General features: G+C 42.7%; 1 protein-coding gene across 6 annotated transcripts in view; it reads left to right on the plus strand.

Annotated features, from left to right (window-relative positions):
• PTPN13 (protein tyrosine phosphatase non-receptor type 13) overlaps positions 1-23,112 on the plus strand; it is a 388,996-nt gene that overhangs the window by 338,976 nt on the left and 26,908 nt on the right. For 5 of the 6 annotated variants that reach the window (XM_073637137.1, XM_073637138.1, XM_073637139.1 and 2 more), the window contains 3 exons: positions 307-377; positions 8,020-8,081; positions 16,024-16,179. In XM_073637137.1, the coding sequence (XP_073493238.1) occupies positions 307-377; positions 8,020-8,081; positions 16,024-16,179 (289 nt within the window). The remainder of the gene's footprint in view (positions 1-306; positions 378-8,019; positions 8,082-16,023; positions 16,180-23,112) is intronic. The other variant, XM_073637140.1, reaches the window with a different exon arrangement.

The following is a 23,112-nucleotide window of genomic DNA, read 5'->3' on the forward strand; positions in this document are numbered from 1 at the left end:
ATTTCTTACAAATTTTCTGAAACAACTGAAAAAAAAATTCTGGTGTTATTTCTATTTTGATCATTCCATTTCCGAATAAATAAGTAACACTATGAATATCTACTATATAGTTGTCCAGACACATTAAATGTGTATCATTGTAACCCAACAATTTCAATGGGTCTGAAAGGACGCCCAACTAATATGTATGGGGACTTCACTACTCTCATCCATGTATATGTACCATTCTTTTGTGCATAAGCTGGTAATGTATAATTTTTGTTTCTTTTATTTTTCAATGTGTCTGTATTTTTCTTTCTCAAACAGGGAGGGAAATCCAGTGGTTCCAAACAATAAAAACCTTGTTAACGCCGGCTCTAAACTCAGCCAGATTAATGGTAAAGAACATTTGCATACGCTACATACAAGATGTCTCCCTGATATACGCATGTCCATTCCACACATGGATAGGTAGTGTAGATATATAAACACAGTGCCAGTCGAAAGTTGGACACATCTGTTCATGCAGTGGTTTTCCTTTTTCTTATTGGAATGTGTTTGTAAATTCAGACTGAACGCATCAAAACCATGAAGGAGCACATCTGGAAACAGGGAGTAAAGAAACATGTGTGAAACAAACCAGGATATGTGTTGAACCTTAAATTCCCAAAAATACCTTCTTTTTAACTCTGATTACAACTTTATATCTACTTGGCATTCTCTCGAGCAGCTTCATCAGGTGATGAACTTGGAATGGCTTCAAAATAGGCATGCTTCATCAAGAGCTCATTTGTGGAATCACCTGCCTTTAGAAAGTGTTTGCGACCATCAGGTGTGTTTTCCAGAGGCAGTGTTGGTGCTAAGCCCTATTCCACAGCTATTATAAGCCAGAATACAGAAAGAGCCACTAACTAAGTAAACAGAAACAACAGTCCATCATTACTTTAACCCCTTCATGACATTTGACGTACCTATATGTCATGGTCGGATGGGATTCCCGACCGATGACGTATAGGTACATCATGGTGATCGTGCGTGGCACAGGAGCTGTGCCAGCGCAATCGCCGCTGGAAGCTCAGCATACGTGATAGCCCAGCCCTGGCTGTCACATCCAGGAGTAGTGCCCGCAGCACCTCTGGCTGTTTAACCCCAATCACAGCATTCAGATGGCTGGGAGAGCGAGGGTCTGATGGTCATCATGGCAACCCGAGGTTGTCATAATGAACGGGCCACCAGCAACGGTGGGTGGCCTGCTTAGACCATGCCACTGACATGTAGAATGCATTACAATGCATTATATCTGTGATCAGAGTTATAAAAGTTAAAGTCCCATAGAGGGACAAAATAAAAAAGTTAAAAAAAAAAATTATAAAAATATTTTTTTAAAAAAATCACAAAATAATTAGAAAAAATAGAAAAAAAAAATGATTACGTAAATTTTATATATATATACATATAAAAAAAAAAAAGTACACATATTTGGTATCGCTGGGTCTGTAAGAACCGGATCTATAAAACACCAGCTTCAGTGATCAGCTTAGAAAAAAAAAGAAAAACGTAGCAAAAAATATGCTTTTTCATCATTTCGCCAAAAAGTGGAATAGTGTAATGAGTGTAAATAAAAATGATATAGCTGAAAACGTCATCTTGTCCTGCAAAAACAAGACCCCATACAGTTCTTTCATTGGAGAAATAAAAATGCTATAGCTCTCAGAATACAGCATTGTAAAAACAATTCTTTTCTCCATAAAATAGTTTTTATTGTGTAAAAACAGCAAAACATAAAAAAATTGTGTGGTATCGCTGTTATCGTACTGAACCGAAGTATAAAGCTACCTTATCAATTTTATCATATGGTAAACGGCATGAAAAAAACAAAACCTGAATTGTTGGTTTTTGTTCACTATGCCTTCCAAAAATCGTAATAGAAAACAATCAAAAAATGTTTTTTGACAAAAAATAGTACCAATAAAAACGTCAACTCGTCCCACTAAAAACAAGCCCTCACATGACACTGTTGGCCGAAATATGAAAAAATTATAGCTCTCAAAATATGGCTATGCAAAAACTTGTTTTTGCCCAAAAAAAAAAAAACATCTTTTAGTATGTGACAGCAGCCAAACATAAAAAACCGCACCGACACGAAGAATAAAGTCGTCTAATCACTTATACCGCACGAGGAACGGCGTAAAAAATAAATAAAACCAAATCTTGACCTGCTGTTGATTTAATTATTCTGCCTCTCAAAGATCGCTGGAAGGCTCAACTCACATTTATCCTGCGCTCTGCGCTGAGCGCTTACACTAGGGTTTCCGTATAAATCTGTGAAATACGTGATTTAGAAGGAACCCCCCGGTGGAAGATTCCCTATAGTGAGACAGATGGAGGCACTGTGGACACCGTCTGGCCTATGATCCCATGTTGCTCGTCTTTTTAATCGACATGCATAAAAGCGCTGTCATCCACAGTTTTGTGCACTTCTGAAAAGAAGGACACCGCTGAACAGAGGCCAGACGGAGTCCAAAGTAACTCTGCTGCCTCATTATAGTGAATGGATCCCTCTGGGATTTCATCTGTCACGTCACTCAGAGATTTAAATGGAAACCCGATGCAAGTCCTCAGCATAGAGCGCAGGATAAATGTGATCCAAAATGTTATATAAAATGTTCTCAATAAAACATGTTCTTTCCAAAAGAAATTCAACAAATTTTGCGCTGCCACTACAATGGCAGATTTGCAATTTTCACTTAGTAACATCCATTACTGCTAGTTTGTGTAAAACACCAAAATCATCACTGCACCTGTAGATGGGGTCATTCTCACAGGATGAGAGGTGTAGTTTGTAAAATGGGGTCACTTACCAGGGGGTCTGCTGTTCTGGCACCTCAGGGGCTCTGCAAATGCGACATGGCATCCACTATCTATTCCAGTCAATTTTGCACTCCAAAAGTCAAATGGTGCTCCATCCTTGCCGTCCGCCCAAACAGTAGTTTTCTACCACCATCTATTGGGAATCTGCATACTCAGGAGAAATTGCACAACAAACCTTATGGTCCATTTTCTTCTGTTACCCTTGTAAAAATGCAAAATTTTGGTCAAAACCAACATTTTTGTGGGAAAAAGTAGAATTTTCATTTTTTTTCATCCACATTTGCTTTAATTCCTGTGAGGCATCTGAAGGATTAATACATTTCTTGAATATGGTTATGCGCACTGTGAGAGATACAGTTTTTACAATGGTGTCACTTTGGTTTTTTTTCTGTCCTATTGACAAACAAAAATTGGTTTTGTAAATTTTGTTGGAAAAATTAGAAATTGCTGATACGCTTTTAACCCTTCTAACTTCCTAAGGAAAAAAAAGTGATGTTTCAAAAATGATGCTGATGTAAAGTAGACATGTGGAAAATCTAATTTATTAACTATTTTGTGTCATATAACTATCTGGTTTAAGGGCATAAAAATTCAAATTTGAAAATTGCAAAATTTTCAAAATTTTCCCCAAAATTCCAATATTTTGACAAATAAACGCAAAAACTATCTAACTAAGTTTACCATGAACATAGAGTACGATGTGTCATGAAAAAATTATCTCAGAATCACTGTGATATGTTGAAGCTTGCCAGAGTTATTACCTCATAAATTGACACTGATCAGAATTGTAAAATTTGGCCTGGTCAGCGATCTGAAAAAGGCTTGGGGATGAAAGGGTTAAGACATGAAGGTCAGTCATTATGGAAAATTGTTATAACCTTTAAAGGTATCCTGAAATGCAGTCATGAAAGCCATCAATCCCTATGATGAAACTGGCTCTCATGAGGACTGCCCCAGGAAAGGAAGACCAAAAATGGATAAGTTCATCAGTGTTACCAGCCTCAGATAGGTCACATTAACAGCACCTCAGATAACAGCCTTCATAAATTATGCACAGACATTAAGTAGCAGACACATCTCAACATTAACAGTCCAGTGACCAGGGCCGGCTCCAGGTTTTTCTGGGCCCCGGGCGAAAGAGTCTCAGTGGGCCCCTTTAACATATACCACGATTAATGATGCAGAGATACGGCGGAGAAATATATATATATAGTACAATGCCAAAGATTTCACTTCATGAGTGATATCTATTGTAAATTCCACAATAGCTCAGAAACCGGTGAATCGCTCCACACAGAATAGTGGCCCCCATATAAGGCTCCATACGGAATACTGGTCCCCATATAACGCCCATACGGAATACTGGCCCCCATATAACGCTTCATACGGAATACTGGCCCCCATATAAGGCCCCATACGGAATACTTGCCCCCATATAAGGCCCCATACGGAATACTGGCCCCCATATAAGACCCCATAAGGAATACTGGCCCCCATATAAGGCCCCATACGGAATACTGGCCCCCATATAAGGCCCCATACGGAATACTGGCCCCCATATAAGACCCCATACGGAATACTGGCCCCCATATAAGACCCCATACGGAATACTGGCCCCCATATAAGGCCCCATACGGAATACTGACCCCCATATAAGGCTCCATGCGGAATACTGACCCCCATATAAGGCTCCATGCGGAATACTGACCCCCATATAAGGCTCCATGCAGAATACTGACCCCCATATAAGGCTCCATGCGGAATACTGGCCCCCATATAAGGCTCCATACGGAATACTGGCCCCCATATAAGGCTCCATACGGAATACTGGCCCCCATATAAGGCCCCATATGGAATACTGGCCCCTATATAAGGCTCCATATGGAATACTGGCCCCCATATAAGGCTCCATAAGGAATACTGGCCCCCATATAAGGCTCCATACGGAATACTGGCCCCCATATAAGGCTCCATACGGAATACTGGCCCCCATATGGAATACTGGCCCCCATATAAGGCTCCATACGGAATACTGGCTTCCATATAAGGCTCCATACGGAATACTGGCCCCCATATAAGGCTCCATACAGAATACTGGCCCCCATATAACGCTCCATACAGGATACTGGCCCCCATATAACGCTCCATACAGGATACCGGTCCCCATATAATGCTGCATGCAGGCTGTTACCCCCCACATAATGCCCCATACAGGCTGTCCCCCCCTTATAATGCTCCATGCAGGCTGTTACCCCCCACATAATGCCCCATACAGGCCCCTCCCTTTTAATGCTCCATGCAGGCTGTTACCCCCCACATAATGCCCCATACAGGCTGCCCCACCCTTATAATGCTCCATGCAGACTGTTCCCCCCCACATAATGCCCCATACAGGCCCCCCCTTTTAATGCTCCATGCAGGCTGTTACCCCCCACATAATGCCCCATACAGGCTGCCCCCCCCCCTTATAATGCTCCATGCAGGCTGTTCCCCCCCACATAATGCCCCATACAGGCCCGCCCTTTTAATGCTCCATGCTGGCTGTTACCCCCCACATAATGCCCCATACAGGCTGCCCCCCCTCTTTATAATGCCCCATGCAGGCTGTCACCCCTCCTCTTTATAATGCTCCATGCAGGCTGTCACCCCTCCTCTTTATACTGCCCCATGCAGGCTGTCACCCCTCCTCTTTATAATGCCCCATGCAGGATGTCCCCCCCTCTCTTTATAATGCCCCGTGCAGGCTGTTCCCCACCTTATAATGCCCCATGCAGGCTGGTCCCCACCTTATAATGCCCCATGCAGGCTGTAACCCCTCCTCATTATAATGCCTCAAGCAGGAATCCCCCCCTCTTTATAATGCCCCATGCAGGCTGTTCCCCACCTTATAATGCCCCATGCAGGCTGTCACCTGTCCTCTTTATACTGCCCCATGCAGGCTGTCACCCCTCCTCTTTATAATGCCCCATGCAGGCTGTCACCCCTCCTCTTTATACTGCCCCATGCAGGCTGTCACCCCTCCTCTTTATAATGCCCCATGCAGGATGTCCCCCCCTCTCTTTATAATGCCCCGTGCAGGCTGTTCCCCACCTTATAATGCCCCATGCAGGCTGGTCCCCACCTTATAATGCCCCATGCAGGCTGTCACCCCTCCTCATTATAATGCCCCAAGCAGGAATCCCCCCCTCTTTATAATGCCCCATGCAGGCTGTTCCCCACCTTGTAATGCCCCATGCAGGCTGTCACCCCTCCTCTTTATACTGCCCCATGCAGGCTGTCACCCCTCCTCTTTATAATGCCCCATGCAGGCTGTCACCCCTCCTCTTTATACTGCCCCATGCAGGCTGTCACCCCTCCTCTTTATAATGCCCCATGCAGGATGTCCCCCCCTCTCTTTATAATGCCCCGTGCAGGCTGTTCCCCACCTTATAATGCCCCATGCAGGCTGGTCCCCACCTTATAATGCCCCATGCAGGCTGTCACCCCTCCTCATTATAATGCCCCAAGCAGGAATCCCCCCCTCTTTATAATGCCCCATGCAGGCTGTTCCCCACCTTATAATGCCCCATGCAGGCTGTCACCCCTCCTCTTTATAATGCCCCATGCAGGATGCCCCCCCTCCCCTCTTTATAATGCCCCATGCCTCCATACATTAAAAAAAAAAAAAAATCAAATACTCACCTCCCTTCTCCTCACCTGCTACCTGCTGCCCGCCGCTCGCTGCTCGGCTCCGAACTCCAGCGTTGTCGGCGTCTTCCCGCTCAGCGCTCCCTGTGACGGCTCAGGGGAGGGCGCGGTGTAAAGACGTCACCGCGCCCTCTGACCTGAGACGTCACAGGGAGCACAGAGCAGGAAGACAGCTGATCTGCGGAGGCACGGGGAGAGGTAAGTATCGGGCTGCCGGGGCCCTGAGCAAGCGGCGGAGAAGGGCGGGCGCTGACACCGCTCTCCTCCGCCCATAGCCCAGCGGGGTGCGCGACCGCCAGTGGGCCCCTCTGCCTGCTCAGGGCCCCGGCATTTGCCCGGGTGCGCCGGGTGCCGACGCCGGCCCTGCCAGTGACGACTGTGGAGAAGCAGGCCTTTATGCTAGAATGGCAGCCAGGAAGCCCTTTCTGAGGACCCTAAACAACAAGAGAATTGTTAGGGCTAAGAAACACAAGGACTGGATATTAGATCATTGCAAATCTGTGGTCTGACGAGTCAAAATTTGAGATCTTAAGTACTAATCACCGTGTCTTTGTCAGATGCAGAAAAAGTGAGTGGATGGTTTCTACACGTGTGGTGCCCACTGTGGAGTACGGAAGAGGAGGTGTGATGGTGTGGGGGTATTTTGCTGGTGACACTGTTGGGGATTTATTCCAAATGTAAGCCACACTTACCCAGTACGGCTACCACAGCATTCTGCAGTGACATGCCATCCCATCTACACTGTGGCCCAAAACACATCTCCATGCCATGTAAGGGCTATATGGCCAAGTTGAACAGTGATGAAGTGCTGCGTCAGATGACATGGTCTTCACAATCGCCCGGTCTCAACCCAATTGGGATGGGTTAATAGATGTTGGAACGCAGAGTGAAGACAAGGCAGTTAACAAGTACTCCGAACCTCTAGGAACTCCTTCAGGACTGTTGGAAAGCCATTCCAGGTGACAACTTGATGAAGCTGCTTGAGAGAATTCCAAGGAGGTGTAAAGCTGTCATCAGAGTAAAAGGGGGATACTTTGAGGAATCTAATGTTAGCACATATTATGGTTTGTTTCACACATATTTCTTTACTCCCTGTGTCCCTTTTGTGGTTTTGATGCCTTGAGTCTGAATCTGCAATGTACACATTCCAGTTAGAACAAGGAAAATCATTGCATGAACAGGAGTGTTCAAAGTTTTGACTGGTACTGTGTTTATGTCTATATAATATATATCTAATATTTATATACATACACAGTACCATTCAAAACTTTGAACACTCCTGTTCACACAATAGTTTTCCTTCTTATTGGAATGAACATATATATATACATACAGTGTATATGTGTATATATATATATATATCTATATATACGTATCTATGTGTGCAGTGAGTACAGATATAGATATATGCAGGCATGTGAATAGTTGAGACTGGTCCATGTTGTGATTCATGTTGCTTTTCTTCCATTCGTATATTTTTAGGTTATTCAAATGCAGAACGTTTGAAGCACATAAAAGACAATTCGGATGTGTTTGCCCAAGAGGTAATTGTCCTATGTCTTTATATTAATATACTAGAGTGAAAAGCAATAGCGAAGCTTGTTTGGATAGGGACTGTAATACTGCATGTCACTTGCTGGATAAATGTGTGACCAATTCTCACACTGGTTAGTTTCTTGTAATTTGACTTAAACATAAGCAGCAGTGGTCTGAAACCTGTGGTATTCTAGCTTCCACAAAATTACAACACCGAGCATGCTCAGGCAGCCTGTGCTGATAGTTGTGGTTTGGTAACAATGGGAGCAAAAGAACACAAGTCTGTGTTTGTTGTAGCTGGTAAAGCGCACCTTCGGTTGCTAAGAGAAGCTACTGCGCATTTTGCTAGAGGAAAAAGAAACTTGCTTGCAGCAAAATTGCCCGCGCTTGCGCAGTAGCATTTCTCGATTGCCGAGAGAAGCTACTACGCATGCGTGGTGCCATATTGCTGCGCCCAAATTCTTTTTCCAAAAGCAAAATGGCACCCGCGCGTGCGCAGTAGCATCTCTCGGCAAACGAAAGATGCTACTGCGCATGCGCAGCCGTCGCCTGCCATTTTGGGGGATGGAAATTTCAAATTGGCAGAGAAATTACAAAGGCGTTATTTAAAATAGTAGGCCGGTCACTGAAAGCACAGTGACCTGTCAGAGGCCAGAGATAGGCATACATAATGAGAGCACCAGTTACAGCCCCTCACCAAAGGCCGCACGAGCATCTCATTATGGCAGACATGAAAATAAAGATTATAAAAGAACCACTGGACAGATTTCATCAACAAAGGTATCATTTTACTCAGTGTAATGTCGCCCACCTGACAGTGTATGTGGTTTACTAAGCACAATCCTGATGACAGGTGCACTTTAATGTCCCACAGGACTGATACTTGTATTACCTTGAACCCATAATTGTAATTTACCAGTACCCCATTCCCAACTATCATCAGGCTAAAGCTATAGACTTCATTCCATTAGCATTTTTTAATGAGTATAGGTTTTAGGACAACTATCGGAAATTCTACAAATTGCTATTTTTTCTGGTCACTCCATGTGAAACATGCTGACAAAACGGGTCTCTTTGCCTTCTGTAGGACAACCATGTTGCCGTTCATACAGCCTCATTTTGTTTCACAAAGTTACAAAAACCTTTTTGATAAGGGACTCTGCTTTATTTAAGGGAACCTTAACGCTATTAACCTGCAAAAACGCTATTAACCTGCAGATGTGGGCTTAACCTGCAAGTTAATAGCGTTACTAACCTGCCCGGCGCCCGCACTTAGCCAAATACTGCGGGGAGAAAATGAACATTATTCCATACCATTAAACAGCACTGTAAGGACCCAATTAGATTATAGTGGCACCCAGTCTATTAGAAGCGGAGAACATGGGAATACTATCACCGTGTTTTTTCCTTCCTGGAAGGGTTGAATGGCAGGAGAATTTTTCCTCCATTTTTTTTTGTAGATCCTTTGTGAGTTCTGCCCAATGATTGTGCTGATGGTTCATCATGGAACAAGTCAGGTTACTGTCGCAGGGGAAATTCATTTTTTTTTCTCTGGTAACAACCTGATATTGGTGAGGTTTATATAAATAAAGCATGGGTGAGTGGCGCCATGACTCTGGATCAGAATGTTGGGCCTATACCTGTATATTTATTAGTATTATTTATTTTTCTGGCCGTGAAGCGGTTAGTCACTCAGTAAAGAGTGAGCAGAGTGAGATGGTTATCAGGCTTAAATTGCTGTAGATGATATAGTTAAAAAGTAACCTTCATTTATTTATTTTCCCAAAAACAATAGTACAACCCCTGGCAAAAATTATGGAATCACCGGGCTCGGAGGATGTTCATTCAGTTGTTTAATGTTGTTGAAAAAAAGAAGATCACAGACATGGCACAAAACTAAAGTCATTTTAAATGGCAACTTTAAGATAAAAAATGTGGTACTCAGTATAAGTCATTTTTTTCAAACCAAGCAGACAGAAAAAATTATGGAATCACTTAATTCTGAGGAAAAAATGATGAAATCAACCTGTAAATTTTCATTTCCAAAACTAACACCTGCATCAAATTAGATCTGCTCATTAGTCTGCATCTAAAAAGGAGTGATCATACCTTGGAAAGCTGTTGCACCAAGTAGACTAACATGAATCATGGCTCCAACATGAGAGATGTCAATTGAAACAAAGGAGAGGATTATCAAACTCTTAAAAGAAGGTAAATAATCACGCAGTGTTGCAAAAGATGTTGGTTGTTCACAGTCTGCTGTGTCTAAAATCTGGACCAAATACAAACAACATGGGAAGGTTGTTAAAGGCAAACATACTGGTAGACCAAGGAAGACATCAAAGCATCAAGACCGAAAACTTAAAGCAATATGTCTCCAAAACAGGAAATGCACAACAAAACAATTGAGGAACAAATGGGAGGAAACTGTAAGAAACCACCTAAAGGAAATGGGATTTACAAACAGAAAAGCTAAACAATCATTAACACCTAAACAGAAAAAAACAAGGTTACAATGGGCTAAGGAAAAGCAATCGTGGACTGTGGATGACTGGATGAAAGTCATATTCAGTGATGAATCGCCAATCTGCATTGGGCAAGGTGATGATGCTGGAACTTCTGCTTGGTGCCGTTCCAATGAGATTTATAAAGATGACTGCATGAAGAGAACATGCAAATTTCCACAGCCATTGATGATATGGGGCTTCATGTCAGGTAAAGGCACTGGGGAGATGACTGTCATTGCATCTTCAATAAATGCCCAAGTTTACATTGATATTTTGGACAGTTTTCTTATCCCATCAATTGAAAGGATGTTTGGGGATGATGACATAATTTTTCAAGATGATAATGCATCCTGCCATAGAGCAAAAACTGTGAAAACATTCCTTGAAAGAAGACACATAAGGTCAATGTCCTGGCCTGCAAATAGTCCGGATCTCAATCCAATTGAAAATCTTTAGTGGAATTTGAAGAAAATGGTCCATGACAAGGCTCCAACCTGCAAAGCTGATCTGGCAACAGCAATCAGAGAAAGTTGGAGCCAGATTGATGAAGAGTACTGTTTGTCACTCATTAAGTCCATGCCTCGGAGACTGCAAGCTGATATTAAAGCCAGAGGTGGTGCAACAAAATACTAGTGATGTATTGGAGAGTTCTTTTGTGTGTTTGTTTTTCATGATTCCATAATTTTTTCCTCAGAATTGAGTGATTCCATAATTTTTTCCCTCTTAATGGTCTGAAAAAAATTACCCTTACTCAGTACCACATTTTTTATCTTGATTTCTTTTAGCGTTTCTTAAAGCCATAAAGTTGCCATTTGAAATGACTTTAGTTTTGTGCCATGTCTGTGATCTGCTTTTTTTCAACAACATTAAACAACTGAATGAACATCCTACGAGCCCGGTGATTCCATAATTTTTGCCAGGGGTAGAAATAAGAAACTTTATAATACACCTAATTATAGAAATCTGCTTCTTTCTCCTCCCGACCTGATCATTCATTCTCAAAATTCTCAATTCAAGGTGAAAATCTGTCTTCAGTGAATACAAATTTTCGCATTAATGAGATAGATGACAGTTCGTCCTCATAAAGTTCTTTGCTGAACTGTTACAGTACTTTCAGGAAAACTTGCTTTAGAATATCTGTGTCTGTCTCTAGCCCCTCCCTGCCATGGAATTTTAAAAGCGCCAATTGTCATCTCCTATCTCAGTAATGGGAAAATCTGTCTTAACTGAATACACATTTTACCCTTGAATTGAGAATGAATGATCAGTCCAGGAGGAGAAAGAAGCAAGTTTCTATGATGAGATATATTACAAAGTTGCTTATGTGTACTATTGATTTAATTTTTTTTAAAATGGTTACCATATTTTTCGGACTATAAGACGCATCGGACCATAAGATGCACCGAGGTTTTAGAGGAGGAAAACAGAAATAAAAATGTAAGCAAAAAATGTGGTCACGATGCACTGTTAAGGGGGAGCGGGTCTGTTGTTGACACTGGTATAGGGGTAATGTCCCCCAATTCTGATAATATCCCCCATCCTGGTAGATATGCCCCCCTTCATATTATACGTGGCCCCCATCCTGGTATTCATGGCACCCCTCCATCCTGATATGCATGGCACCCCTCATCCTTATCCTGGTATGCATGGCACCCCTCATCCTTATCCTGGTATGCAATATCACCCCTCATCCCTATCCTGGTATGCATGGCACCCCTTATCCCTATCCTGGTATGCATGGCACCCCTCATCCCTATTCTGGTATGCATGGCACCCCTCATCCCTATCCTGGTATGCAATGCACACCTCATCCCTATCCTGATGTGCATGGCACCCCTCATCCCTATCCTGGTATGCATGGCACCCCTCATCCTGCTATGCATGGCACCCTTATCCTTATCCTGGTATGCATGGCACCCCATATCCTTATCCTGATATGCATGGCCCCCTCATCCTTATATTGGTATGTATGATCCCCCTCATCCTTATACTGGTATGTATGATCCCCCTCATCCTTATCCTGGTATGTGTGCCCCCCTCATCCTTATCCTGGTATGTCTGGCCCCCTCATCCTTATCTTGGTATGTCTGGCCCCCTTATCCTGGTATGTATGGCCCCTTCATCCTTATCCTAGTATGTATGGCCCCCTCATCCTTATCCTGGTATGTATGATCCCCCTCATCCTTATCCTGGTATGTATGGCCCGCTCATCCTTATCCTAGTATGCATGGTCCCCCTAATCCCTATCACGCTGCACATAAAAAAATAAACACTCCTACTCACCTCTCTTCTCTCTCCTCCAGCGCTGCGTCCTGTCTGCCCGTACTGATTTCTCCATGTGAGCCGTGCATGATGTCACTGCCATGCGTGTCTCACAAGGAGAGATCCGCTGCCGGAAGTCACTGCTCCCCACACCGGGACTGTGTGCGCGGGGAGCATTGATTTTATGCTCCTTAATAGCTGGCAAACAGCGTAGCCGCAGCACGGCTCCTGCTGCTGCCGGGTGATCGCGTGTGCCCGCTATTAAAGGGCATGAATATTCACCCCCTCCCCACGCCCATGGGCGTGCACAGGGGGTAAATATTCCTGCCCTTTAATAGCGGGCACACACGATCGCCCGGCAGCAGCAGTTGCCGCACTGGTGATACACTGCGTGCCGCTATTAAGGAGCATGAATATTCAGTCCTCCCCACGCTTATGGGCATGGGGAGCAATGGATATTCATTTTCTTTAGCAACGGGGTCAGCGTAGGCTGCAGCAGGCGGCTGCTGCCTCCTGTGGCCCTCTCCTCCGCCGCAACCGCTCCCCCCACATAGTGTGTGTGTATATATATATATATATAGTACAGACCAAAAGTTTGGACACACCTTCTCATTTAAAGATTTTTCTGTATTTTCATGACTTTGAAAATTGTACATTCACACTGCAGGCATCAAAACTATGAATTAACACATGTGGAATTATATACTTAACAAAAAAAGTGTGAAACAACTGAAAATATGTCTTCAATTCTAGGTTCTTCAAAGTAGCCACCTTTTGCTTTGATGACTGCTTTGCACACTCTTGGCATTCTCTTGATGAGCTTCAAGAGGTAGTCACCGGAAATGGTTTTCACTTCAGAGGTGTGCCCTGTCAGGTTTAATAAGTGGGATTTCTTGCCTTATAAATGGGGTTGAGACTATCAGTTGTGTTGTGCAGAAGTCAGGTGAATACACAGCTGATAGTCCTACTGAATAGACTGTTAGAATTTGTATTATGGCAAGAAAAAAGCAGCTAAGTAAAGAAAAACGAGTGCCCATCATTACTTTAAGAAATTAAGGTCAGTCAGTGCGAAAAATTGGGAAAACTTTGAAAGTGTCCCCAAGTGCAGTTGCAAAAACCATCAAGCGCTACAAAGAAACTGGCTCACATGAGGACCGCCCCAGGAAAGGAAGACCAAGAGTCACCTCTGCTTCTGAGGATAAGTTTATCCGAGTCACAGGTTAACAGCAGCTCAGATTAGAGACCAGGTCAATGCCACACAGAGTTCTAGCAGCAGACACATCTCTACAACAACTGTTAAGAGGAGACTTTGTGCTGCAGGCATTCATGGTAAAATAGCTGCTAGGAAACCACTGCTAAGGACAGGCAACAAGCAGAAGAGACTTGTTTGGGCTAAAGAACACAATGAATGGACATTAGACCAGTGGAAATCTGTGCTTTGGTCTGATGAGTCCAAATTTGAGATCTTTGGTTCCAACCACCGTGTCTTTGTGCGACGCAGAAAAGGTGAACGGATGGACTCTACATGCCTGGTTCCCACCGTGAATCATGGAGGAGGAGGTGTGATGATGTGGGGGTGCTTTGCTGGTGACACTGTTGGGGATTTATTCAAAATTGAAGGCATACTGAACCAGCATGGCTACCACAGCATCTTGCAGCGGCACGCTATTCCATCCGGTTTGCGTTTAGTTGGACCATCATTTATTTTTCAACAGGACAATGACCCCAAACACACCTCCAGGCTGTGTAAGGGCTATTTGACCAAGAAGGAGAGTGATGGGGTGCTACGCCAGATGACCTGGCCTCCACAGTCACCAGACCTGAACTCAATCGAGATGGTTTGGGGTGAGCTGGACCGCAGAGTGAAGGCAAAAGGGCCAACAAGTGCTAAGCATCTCTGGGAACTCCTTCAAGATTGTTGGAAGACCATTTCCGGTGACTACCTCTTGAAGCTCATCAAGAGAATGCTAAGAGTGTGCAAAGCAGCCATCAAAGCAAAAGGTGGCTACTTTGAAGAACCTAGAATATAAGACATATTTTCAGTTGTTTCACACTTTTTTGTTAAGTATATAATTCCACATGTGTTAATTCATAGTTTTGATGCCTTCAGTGTGAATATACAATTTTCATAGTCATGAAAATACAGAAAAATCTTTAAATGAGAAGTTGTGTCCAAACTTTTGGTCTGTACTGCATATATATATATATATATATATATATATATATATATATATATATATACACATACACACACACACCCCCAGCAACATTCGGACTATAAGACGCACCCCCCATTTTCCTCCAAAATTTTGAAGGAAAAAAGTGCGTCTTATAGTCCGAAAAATACGGTATATTTCTTCATTAAATTTAATAAAGGCCGTGGACACTTTTTAGCCACCAATTAATGTCGTTTGTCGTTCTTTATTAGTGTTTAGATACCTAATATGTGGGATATGTAACATCCATGAGTTATACTTTTGTGATGTGGCTAGGCCCCCTAGCATATCTTTACTGTAGAGAATAGCTATAGCAATAATGCTCCCTGGTTATAGCTACAAGGAATTATACTTTATGGCACCTGTCCTTGATTATCTGAGGAGTAATTGATGTTAATAACCTTATGATAACTTAAGATCTTGTATTACAAGTGAAAACAGCAAAGTCTATGCGCCAGAAAATGTATAAAGCAAGGCCAGGTTCCAGTCTGAAGGTTCCATTTGTGGTCAGTTAGTGGAGAATGTTCTTCTAGGCAGTCATGTACGTTGGCATATATGCCATACAGTCGGTGTGTTTCCTTTGAAGTCCTTTATGTCCTGGGCAATCATGCAATAATCAAAGGCCTTCTTGATATGGGTGCTTGTCTTCTCTATGTACATCACTGATGGTCCAGCCTTAGGTACCACAAACGCTTTTAGTGTTGGGCACCATTCTACCCAAAACAAATAAATACAAATATAGTATTTTATTTATACAGCTATAAGAATTGATTTTTAGTAAAAACTGGATTAACAAAATAAATTGTGACTCAAAAATGTAAAATTATTTAACATTTTCTCCACCCAAGTAAGAATTATTTTTTTATATCTTTGCAAAGAAAACTGCACATTATAAAAGTCATTATATTGCTCCATGAAATGGCATAATCTAAATCTTTTATATTTTTTCTGTGTGCCCCATAAAGGCCGGATTAGTCCGTGTTGTTTTGGAAAAGCCTCCATCTGGAGAGTTGGGATTTTCCTTGGTGGGAGGCGAATATGGGATATTTGTCAAGTCCATCAATCCTGGGGGTGTAGCTGACATAGAGGGGAGCTTACAGGTTGGAGACAGATTACTTAAGGTAATTTTTCTCAAGTCCTCTACTATCTTTTGTGCACACTTACTTACACCTCTTTATATAAAGGTAGAGCGTGAGATTAGTTTTAATTGCATTTACTAGAGGTCCTAATAAAAAAATGTGGAGCATATTATTGTAGTCTTAAGTAAGCAATCTAGATAAGGTTTTTGTCTTCAGTTTATAGAGTGGCATCTCAAAAGCAGTCCCCCATTATTAGCTACTTATATGCATAGGCATATAGGCATAAGAAAACACAATTAAAGAATAACTAATCTTTAATTTATTTCAGAATTTTGTCTAGCATGGAAAGTTATGAAACTTTGCAAATTACTTTATTAGGGAATTTGTTCTCATTCCTGTACACAAAATTGTATACAAGTGGCTTCCAAACCCCTATTTTTCTGTACACTATTTGCCTGCCATTATCAGCAGTGATATCAGAATGTACTCATTTGGAGCACAGATGGTGGCAGTGAAATGGTTAGCCCATGTCTCACTAGGACATCATTCAGACATTCGTTTTTCTCACATATGAAAAAAGGTACTAATTATTTTGATCTGAGTGTGGTCCGAGTGTCATTAGTTTTTCTCATACTTGGAGAAAAAAAGTTTCTCAACCTTCTCCTTTCTGACAGTAAGTCAAAATCAGCCCGCACTTGGATGTCATCCAAGAGCAGTCCGATTATTTTCACAGAACCATAGACTTGCATGTTCTTGCGCCCGGTCCTCGAAAAATGATGGACGTGTGAATGGCCCCATATACTATCATATACCACTCATATGTGAAAAACGGACATCTGAATAAGGCTTAAGGGTGCTCTCACTTTGCGTTTTGGCACTCACTCAGGGGTCCCATCGGGGCTTGCGTCCAAACCCCCCACAAAACAGGATTTGAACGTATGCTCTGATGGGGCCATAGACTATAATGGTGCTGACAGAAGGAACATGCACTCTTACATGTATCATTTCCGAGCGTATACACCTACTGGAGGTGGACACTCAGACGTAGTAGACTGCCTCTGAGTGTCACGAAAATGATGCACATTCTGCCAGCACCATTATAGTCTATGGCCTTGCCGGCGTATACATCCGAATCCCATTTTGCAGGGGGTTCAGACGTAAGCTCCGACAGGGCCATCGACCGGGTCCCAGAACGCAGTGTGAAAGAGCACCCTAACTCTGGGGATAAGCTTCTGTGGGAGATTGTTCTGATAGGCACAACACTCAGAAGGTGAGACAGACACTGACACTTTCACTGCCATCATTGTACTCCAATATGTATGTGCTGATATCAGTGCAGCTGAGGGCAGGTAAATACACAGGAGCGTGGAAGCCACTTACATGACATTTTTTTACATGAGTGAAAATTTAGCTACTCTTTAAACATTACAACCCCTAGGTCGATGGTAAATTAGCCACTAGAGGGCATAATTACATATATTTTCCAATACGGTAGTTTCTCATTATGTCATATCAGAACATAAGGATCAGTCAGTGATAACTAAGGAGGGACTGTGAAAAATTGAATGTGGCTCCATTCTAAGTTTTACTGTAGAATCGCATTGTTACCCCTGCTGTGTGCATGATGCCTTTTCTGCTGCATGACTTTTTGCGTTATTTTGGTGCTGTGACATCATTGCATTCCATTTTTTTTGTTGTGTTCATTATTCCTATTCTATAATTTCATGGTTTGCATTATCCCTGTAAAGTTTCAATAGTGTCAATTCCGTGCTATAAGATCATTGAGTAGATTTATCCTTGTACTGTGACATCTTTGTGTGCATTGTCTCTTTGCTGTGAAAGCACTGTATAATTCCTGTACTGATACATCACTAGGTGTTTCATCATTGTTCTGTGATGCCACTGTGTGCATTATCCCTGGGTTGCAACATCCCTGTTTATAAAATTCCTATGTTGTAATGTCACTGAGTAGATTATCCTTGTATTGTGATATCATTTTTTGCATTATCTTTACCCTGTAACATCACTGTGTAATTCCTGTACTGTTGTATCTCTAAGTTCATTACCTTTGTGCCGTGACATAACTGTGTGCATCATTCCTGTGTTTATAGTACTCATTTGCTGTAATGTATTGTAATGAATCACTATTAACATAGTAGTTTGTAAAGCCGAATAAAGACTTGCGTCCATCAAGTTCGACCTGTTAGTTCTGTAATTGCTAAAGTTGATCCAGAGGAGGGCAAAAACCCCAAATGATTTAGCCAATCTTCACCTGAGGAAAAATTCCCTCCCGACTCTGAAACCAGCAGTCAGAATAAATCCCTGTATCAACCTACTATTTTATTTTATTTTTAAGTATATGCTGAAATCTGCCTGGTATCTAGAAATGCATCCAGTCCCCGCTTGAACTGGTGTAGTGAATCTGACATTACCGTCTCCTCACTCAGTGAATTCCATATTCTCACTGCTCTTACCGTAAAGAACCCCTTCCTATGCTGGTGCTGGAACCTTTTCTCTTCCAGTCTTAGTGAGTGCCCTCTTGTTACCGTAATATCCCTCCTTTTGAACAAATCCCGGGCAAGATCTCTATACTGTCCCCTAACATATTTGTACACATTTATTATGTCCCCCCTCAACCTTCTCTTTTCCAGGCTGAATAGTCCTAGTTTTGCCAACCTCTCTGGGTATTGCAGTCCCTCCATTCCCTTTATTAATTTTGTTGCCCTCCTTTGTACCTTTTCAAGCTCATTTATATCCTTTCTATATATTGGGGCCCATAACTGAGCACAGTATTCCAAGTATGGTCTGACCAGTGCTTTGTACAGTGGAAGAACAATGTTCTCATCCTTTGCAGCTATACCTCTTCTGATACATCCCATTACCCTGTTTGCCCTTACAGCAGCGGCCTGACTTTGGGCACTCCAATTTAGTTTGCTATCAATCAAGATGCCCAAGTCCTTCTCCATCTCTGAATTCCCCAATGATTTCCCATTCAGTGAGTACTGGTGACTTCCATTTTTCCTTCCCATATGTATGACCTTACATTTCTCCTCGTTAAACCTCATTTGCCATTTAATGCTCCACCTACTCAGCTTATCCAAATCCCTCTGTAGGTCTGCACTGTCCTCTTTTGTATTAATTGTTTTACATAACTTTGTGTCATCTGCAAATATTGATATTTTACTATTTATCCCGTTGACTGTGTCGTTAATAAAGATATTAAATAACATTGGGCCTAGTACAGACCCCTGTGGTACCCCACTAGTGACGCTTACCCAATCTGAGAATATTCCATTTATAACCACCCTCTGCCTTCTATCCTTTAGCCAGTTAGCTACCCACTTGCAGACATTTTCCCCCAGCCCCATCATTCTCATTTTGTATACCAACCTATTATGTGGCACGCTATTGAACGCTTTTGAGAAGTCGAGATACACGACATCCACTGGTTCCCCCTGATCTAATCGAGAGCTAACCTCCTCGTAGAAGTCAATCAGGTTTGTTTGGCAGGAGCGATTCCTCATGAATCCATGTTGGTTCGGGATTAAAAGATTATTAGCATCAAGATGCTCCGTAATTGCCTCTTTAATGAAGCTTTCAAAAATTTTGCTCACAACGGACGTCAGACTCACCGGCCGATAGTTTCCGGCGTCACTTTTCGCTCCCTTTTTGAATATTGGCACTACATTCGCCTGTCGCCAATCAAGTGGTACAGACCCAGTCTCAACAGAGTCCTTAAATATAAGATATAACGGTCTGTCTATCACATTACTTAGTTCCCTTAGTACCCGTGGGTGTATGCCATCAGGTCCTGGTGATTTGTTTATTTTAATGTTACTGAGGCGTTTCTGTACCCCAGCTTGGGTTAGATTTGTCATACTTAGTGGAGGATTAAGCTTGTCACTTCTCATTTCTCCTGTTAGTTCTATTTCCTTTGTGAAAGTTGTCGAAAAAAAATTATTTAATAGATTAGCTTTATCCTCATCTTTCTCTATGATTTTGCCTTCCTCACTTTTTATCGGTCCAATATTATCCGATTTAATCCTTTTACTATTTATATACGTAAAGAACAGTTTGGGATTTGATCTACTTTCCCTAGCAATACGTTTCTCTGTTTCCTCCTTCACTATTTTTATTTGTTTTTTACAGGTTCTCGTTTTTTCCTTGTAACACTTTAGTGTCTCCTTACTGTTTTCCTGTTTTAATCTCTTGAATGCCTCTTTTTTGCTATTTAACCCCCCTTTTACGTTCTTGTTCAACCATATTGGTTTCCTCTTATTTCTGGCCCTTTTATTCCCATACGGTATATACCTCTCGCACTGAGTATTCAGAATTCTTTTGAAGGTTTCCCATTTACTATTCGTATTCCATTGATTAAGTACTTTGTCCCAGTCAATAAGTTGAAGGTTTTCTATCAGCTGATCAAACTTCGCCCTCCTAAAGTTTAATGTTTTTGTTGTTCCCTTATTGATAACCCTACTGAAGGGCATTTTGAAGTCGATAATATTATGATCGCTATTACCTAGGTGCCCCCCTATCTGTACCTCAGTTATTCTATCAGGCCTATTAGTCAATATTAAGTCCAACACGGCCTTCCCTCTCGTTGGTTCCTGCACTAGTTGGGAGAGATAATTATCCTTAATATTTGTCAAGAACCTTTTTCCTTTCTGAGATCTACAGGTTTCTGTTTCCCAGTCAATATCCGGGTAGTTGAAATCCCCCATTACAATCACTTCATTATGTTTTGCTACTTTGTCTATTTGTCCTAATAGCAGATTCTCATTCTCCTCTGTTATATTTGGTGGCTTATAGCAGACCCCCAGTAATATTTTATTATTTTTTGCCCCCTCTATCTCTACCCACATGGACTCGACCCCCTTTTCTCCCTCTCCTATATCTTCCCTTAGTCTGGGTTTTAGACATGACTTTACATATAAGCAGACTCCTCTGCCTTTCCCCTGTTTCCGTTCCCTTCTAAATAAACTATAATCTAATAAATTTACCCCCAGTCGTAGCTATCGTCTAGCCAAGTCTCTGTTATACCTACGATGTCATACCTCTCCTCCGATATAAGCGCCCGCAGCTCATCCGCCTTATTGGTCAGGCTTCTTGCGTTGGTCAGCATGCAAGATAAAACTTTGGGGTTATTTAGCATCCTATTCTTCTCTAACGATCTAACTGTACTATCCCCACCCCCCTCTCCATCCTCATTATATTCACTTCTCCCCTTCCCCCTTGCTTGCCTCACATCCCACCTATTTCCTTGGTTTCCCCCCCCGTCTCTAGTTTAAAAACTCCTCCAACCTATTAGCCATCTTCTTCCCCTGCACCGCTGCACCCTCCCCATTGAGGTGCAGCCCGTCCCTACGGTAGAGCCTGTAGCCGACCGCGAAGTCGGCCCAGTTCTCCATGAACCCAAACCCTTCTGCCTTGCACCAACTCTTTAACCACTTATTCACCTCCCTAACTTCCCGTTGGCGCTCCTGTGTGGCTCGCGGGATTGGTAGTATTTCTGAGAAAACTACCTTGGAGGTCCTTGCCCTAAGCTTCCTACCTAGGTCCCTGAAATCATTTTTAAGGACCCTCCATCTACCACTCACTTTGTCATTGGTGCCGATGTGGACCATGACCGCTGGGTCTTCGCCAGCCCCACCCAGTAACCTGTCAACCCGATCTGCGATGTGCCGGACTCGTGCGCCAGGGAGGCCGCACACCGTTCGGCGATCCCGGTCTTTGTGACAGATTGCCCTGTCTGTCCCCCTAATAATAGAGTCACCCACTACCAGAACCTGTCTTGCCTGCCCTACACTTCCCCCCTCCCCCTCATTACTGGAGCATACACTCCCTTGGCGGTCAGAGGATCTGTCGTGCTCCAATAATGCCGGTTCTGAACCAGCCTTCCTATACTTCTTCCCTCTATCCCTCCTAACTGTTATCCAGCTCCCTGCCTGTTCAGCCTGCACTTCCCCTCTATGCTCCACCCCCAGTATTGACCCATTGAGTGTCTGCTCGGTGAGCAGCAAACTCCGTTCCATGTTGTCGATGCTCCTCAGTATCGCTATCTGAGCACTTAGATCCAGAATTTGGGCTTCCAAGTGCACGATATGCTCACATCTCTCGCAGCAGTATGGATCCTCGAGCGGTTGCTCACGGAATGCATACATTGCGCAAGATGTACACTGCACGGCTCTGGCCAACATGGACGTCATTCTAAATATGGGGATACAGTCAGTATATATATACAAGTACAAAACACAATTATTTATATATAGGTGTATGGACGGGGATCAATTAGGGATGTGCAAGTGTATCAATTAGATATCGGCGGGGGATCAGTTAAGTATGGACGGGGGATCAATTAAGTATCAAGTATGGATGGGGGAATCAGATAAGTAGGTCGGGTGGATTAATTAAGTAAAAAGTAAAGTAAAGAAAGAATGAAATACAGTCAGCAATTCAGTCCTAAGTCCTCCCTTCCAAACTCCCTGAATCCAAAGTCACTGAAAAACAAGTCACACACTTACTTTCGTTTGCACTTACGCTCCGGACACACGCAGCTCGTTCACACTCGCAAACTAAGAGATTTAAAGAGTTTTTTTTTTTTTTTTTTTCCTTTTCCAGCAATGTACCCTTCACCTCAATGCACTTCCAAAGGACTTGATGCCCAACCAGCTGCCCCTTATAAACCCTTAATTATGACCCCTTCCCCTTAATTAACCCCTTGTGAGTAAATCTACACCTCAGGATTTTAGTGCAATGTAGTTAACCCTTAAATACACAGGTAGTAAACTAAGAAACTAAAACTGTAGTGAGAAAATAGGTTTTAAAAAGCCCAATAAATCTAAACAGGTAGAAAAGCACTCAGCAGGTCACAATGCAGCACTCACCGCAATTCACACAGGTATTTTCTGCAGGATTCCCAATACCTCTTCACTGAAAAACAAGTCACACACTTACTTTCGTTTGCACTTACGC

This window comes from Phyllobates terribilis, unplaced genomic scaffold (assembly GCF_046119375.1).
Source record: "Phyllobates terribilis strain yellow unplaced genomic scaffold, ASM4611937v1 Scaffold_1__5_contigs__length_1240528914, whole genome shotgun sequence".
Taxonomy (NCBI): Eukaryota; Metazoa; Chordata; class Amphibia; order Anura; family Dendrobatidae; genus Phyllobates; species Phyllobates terribilis.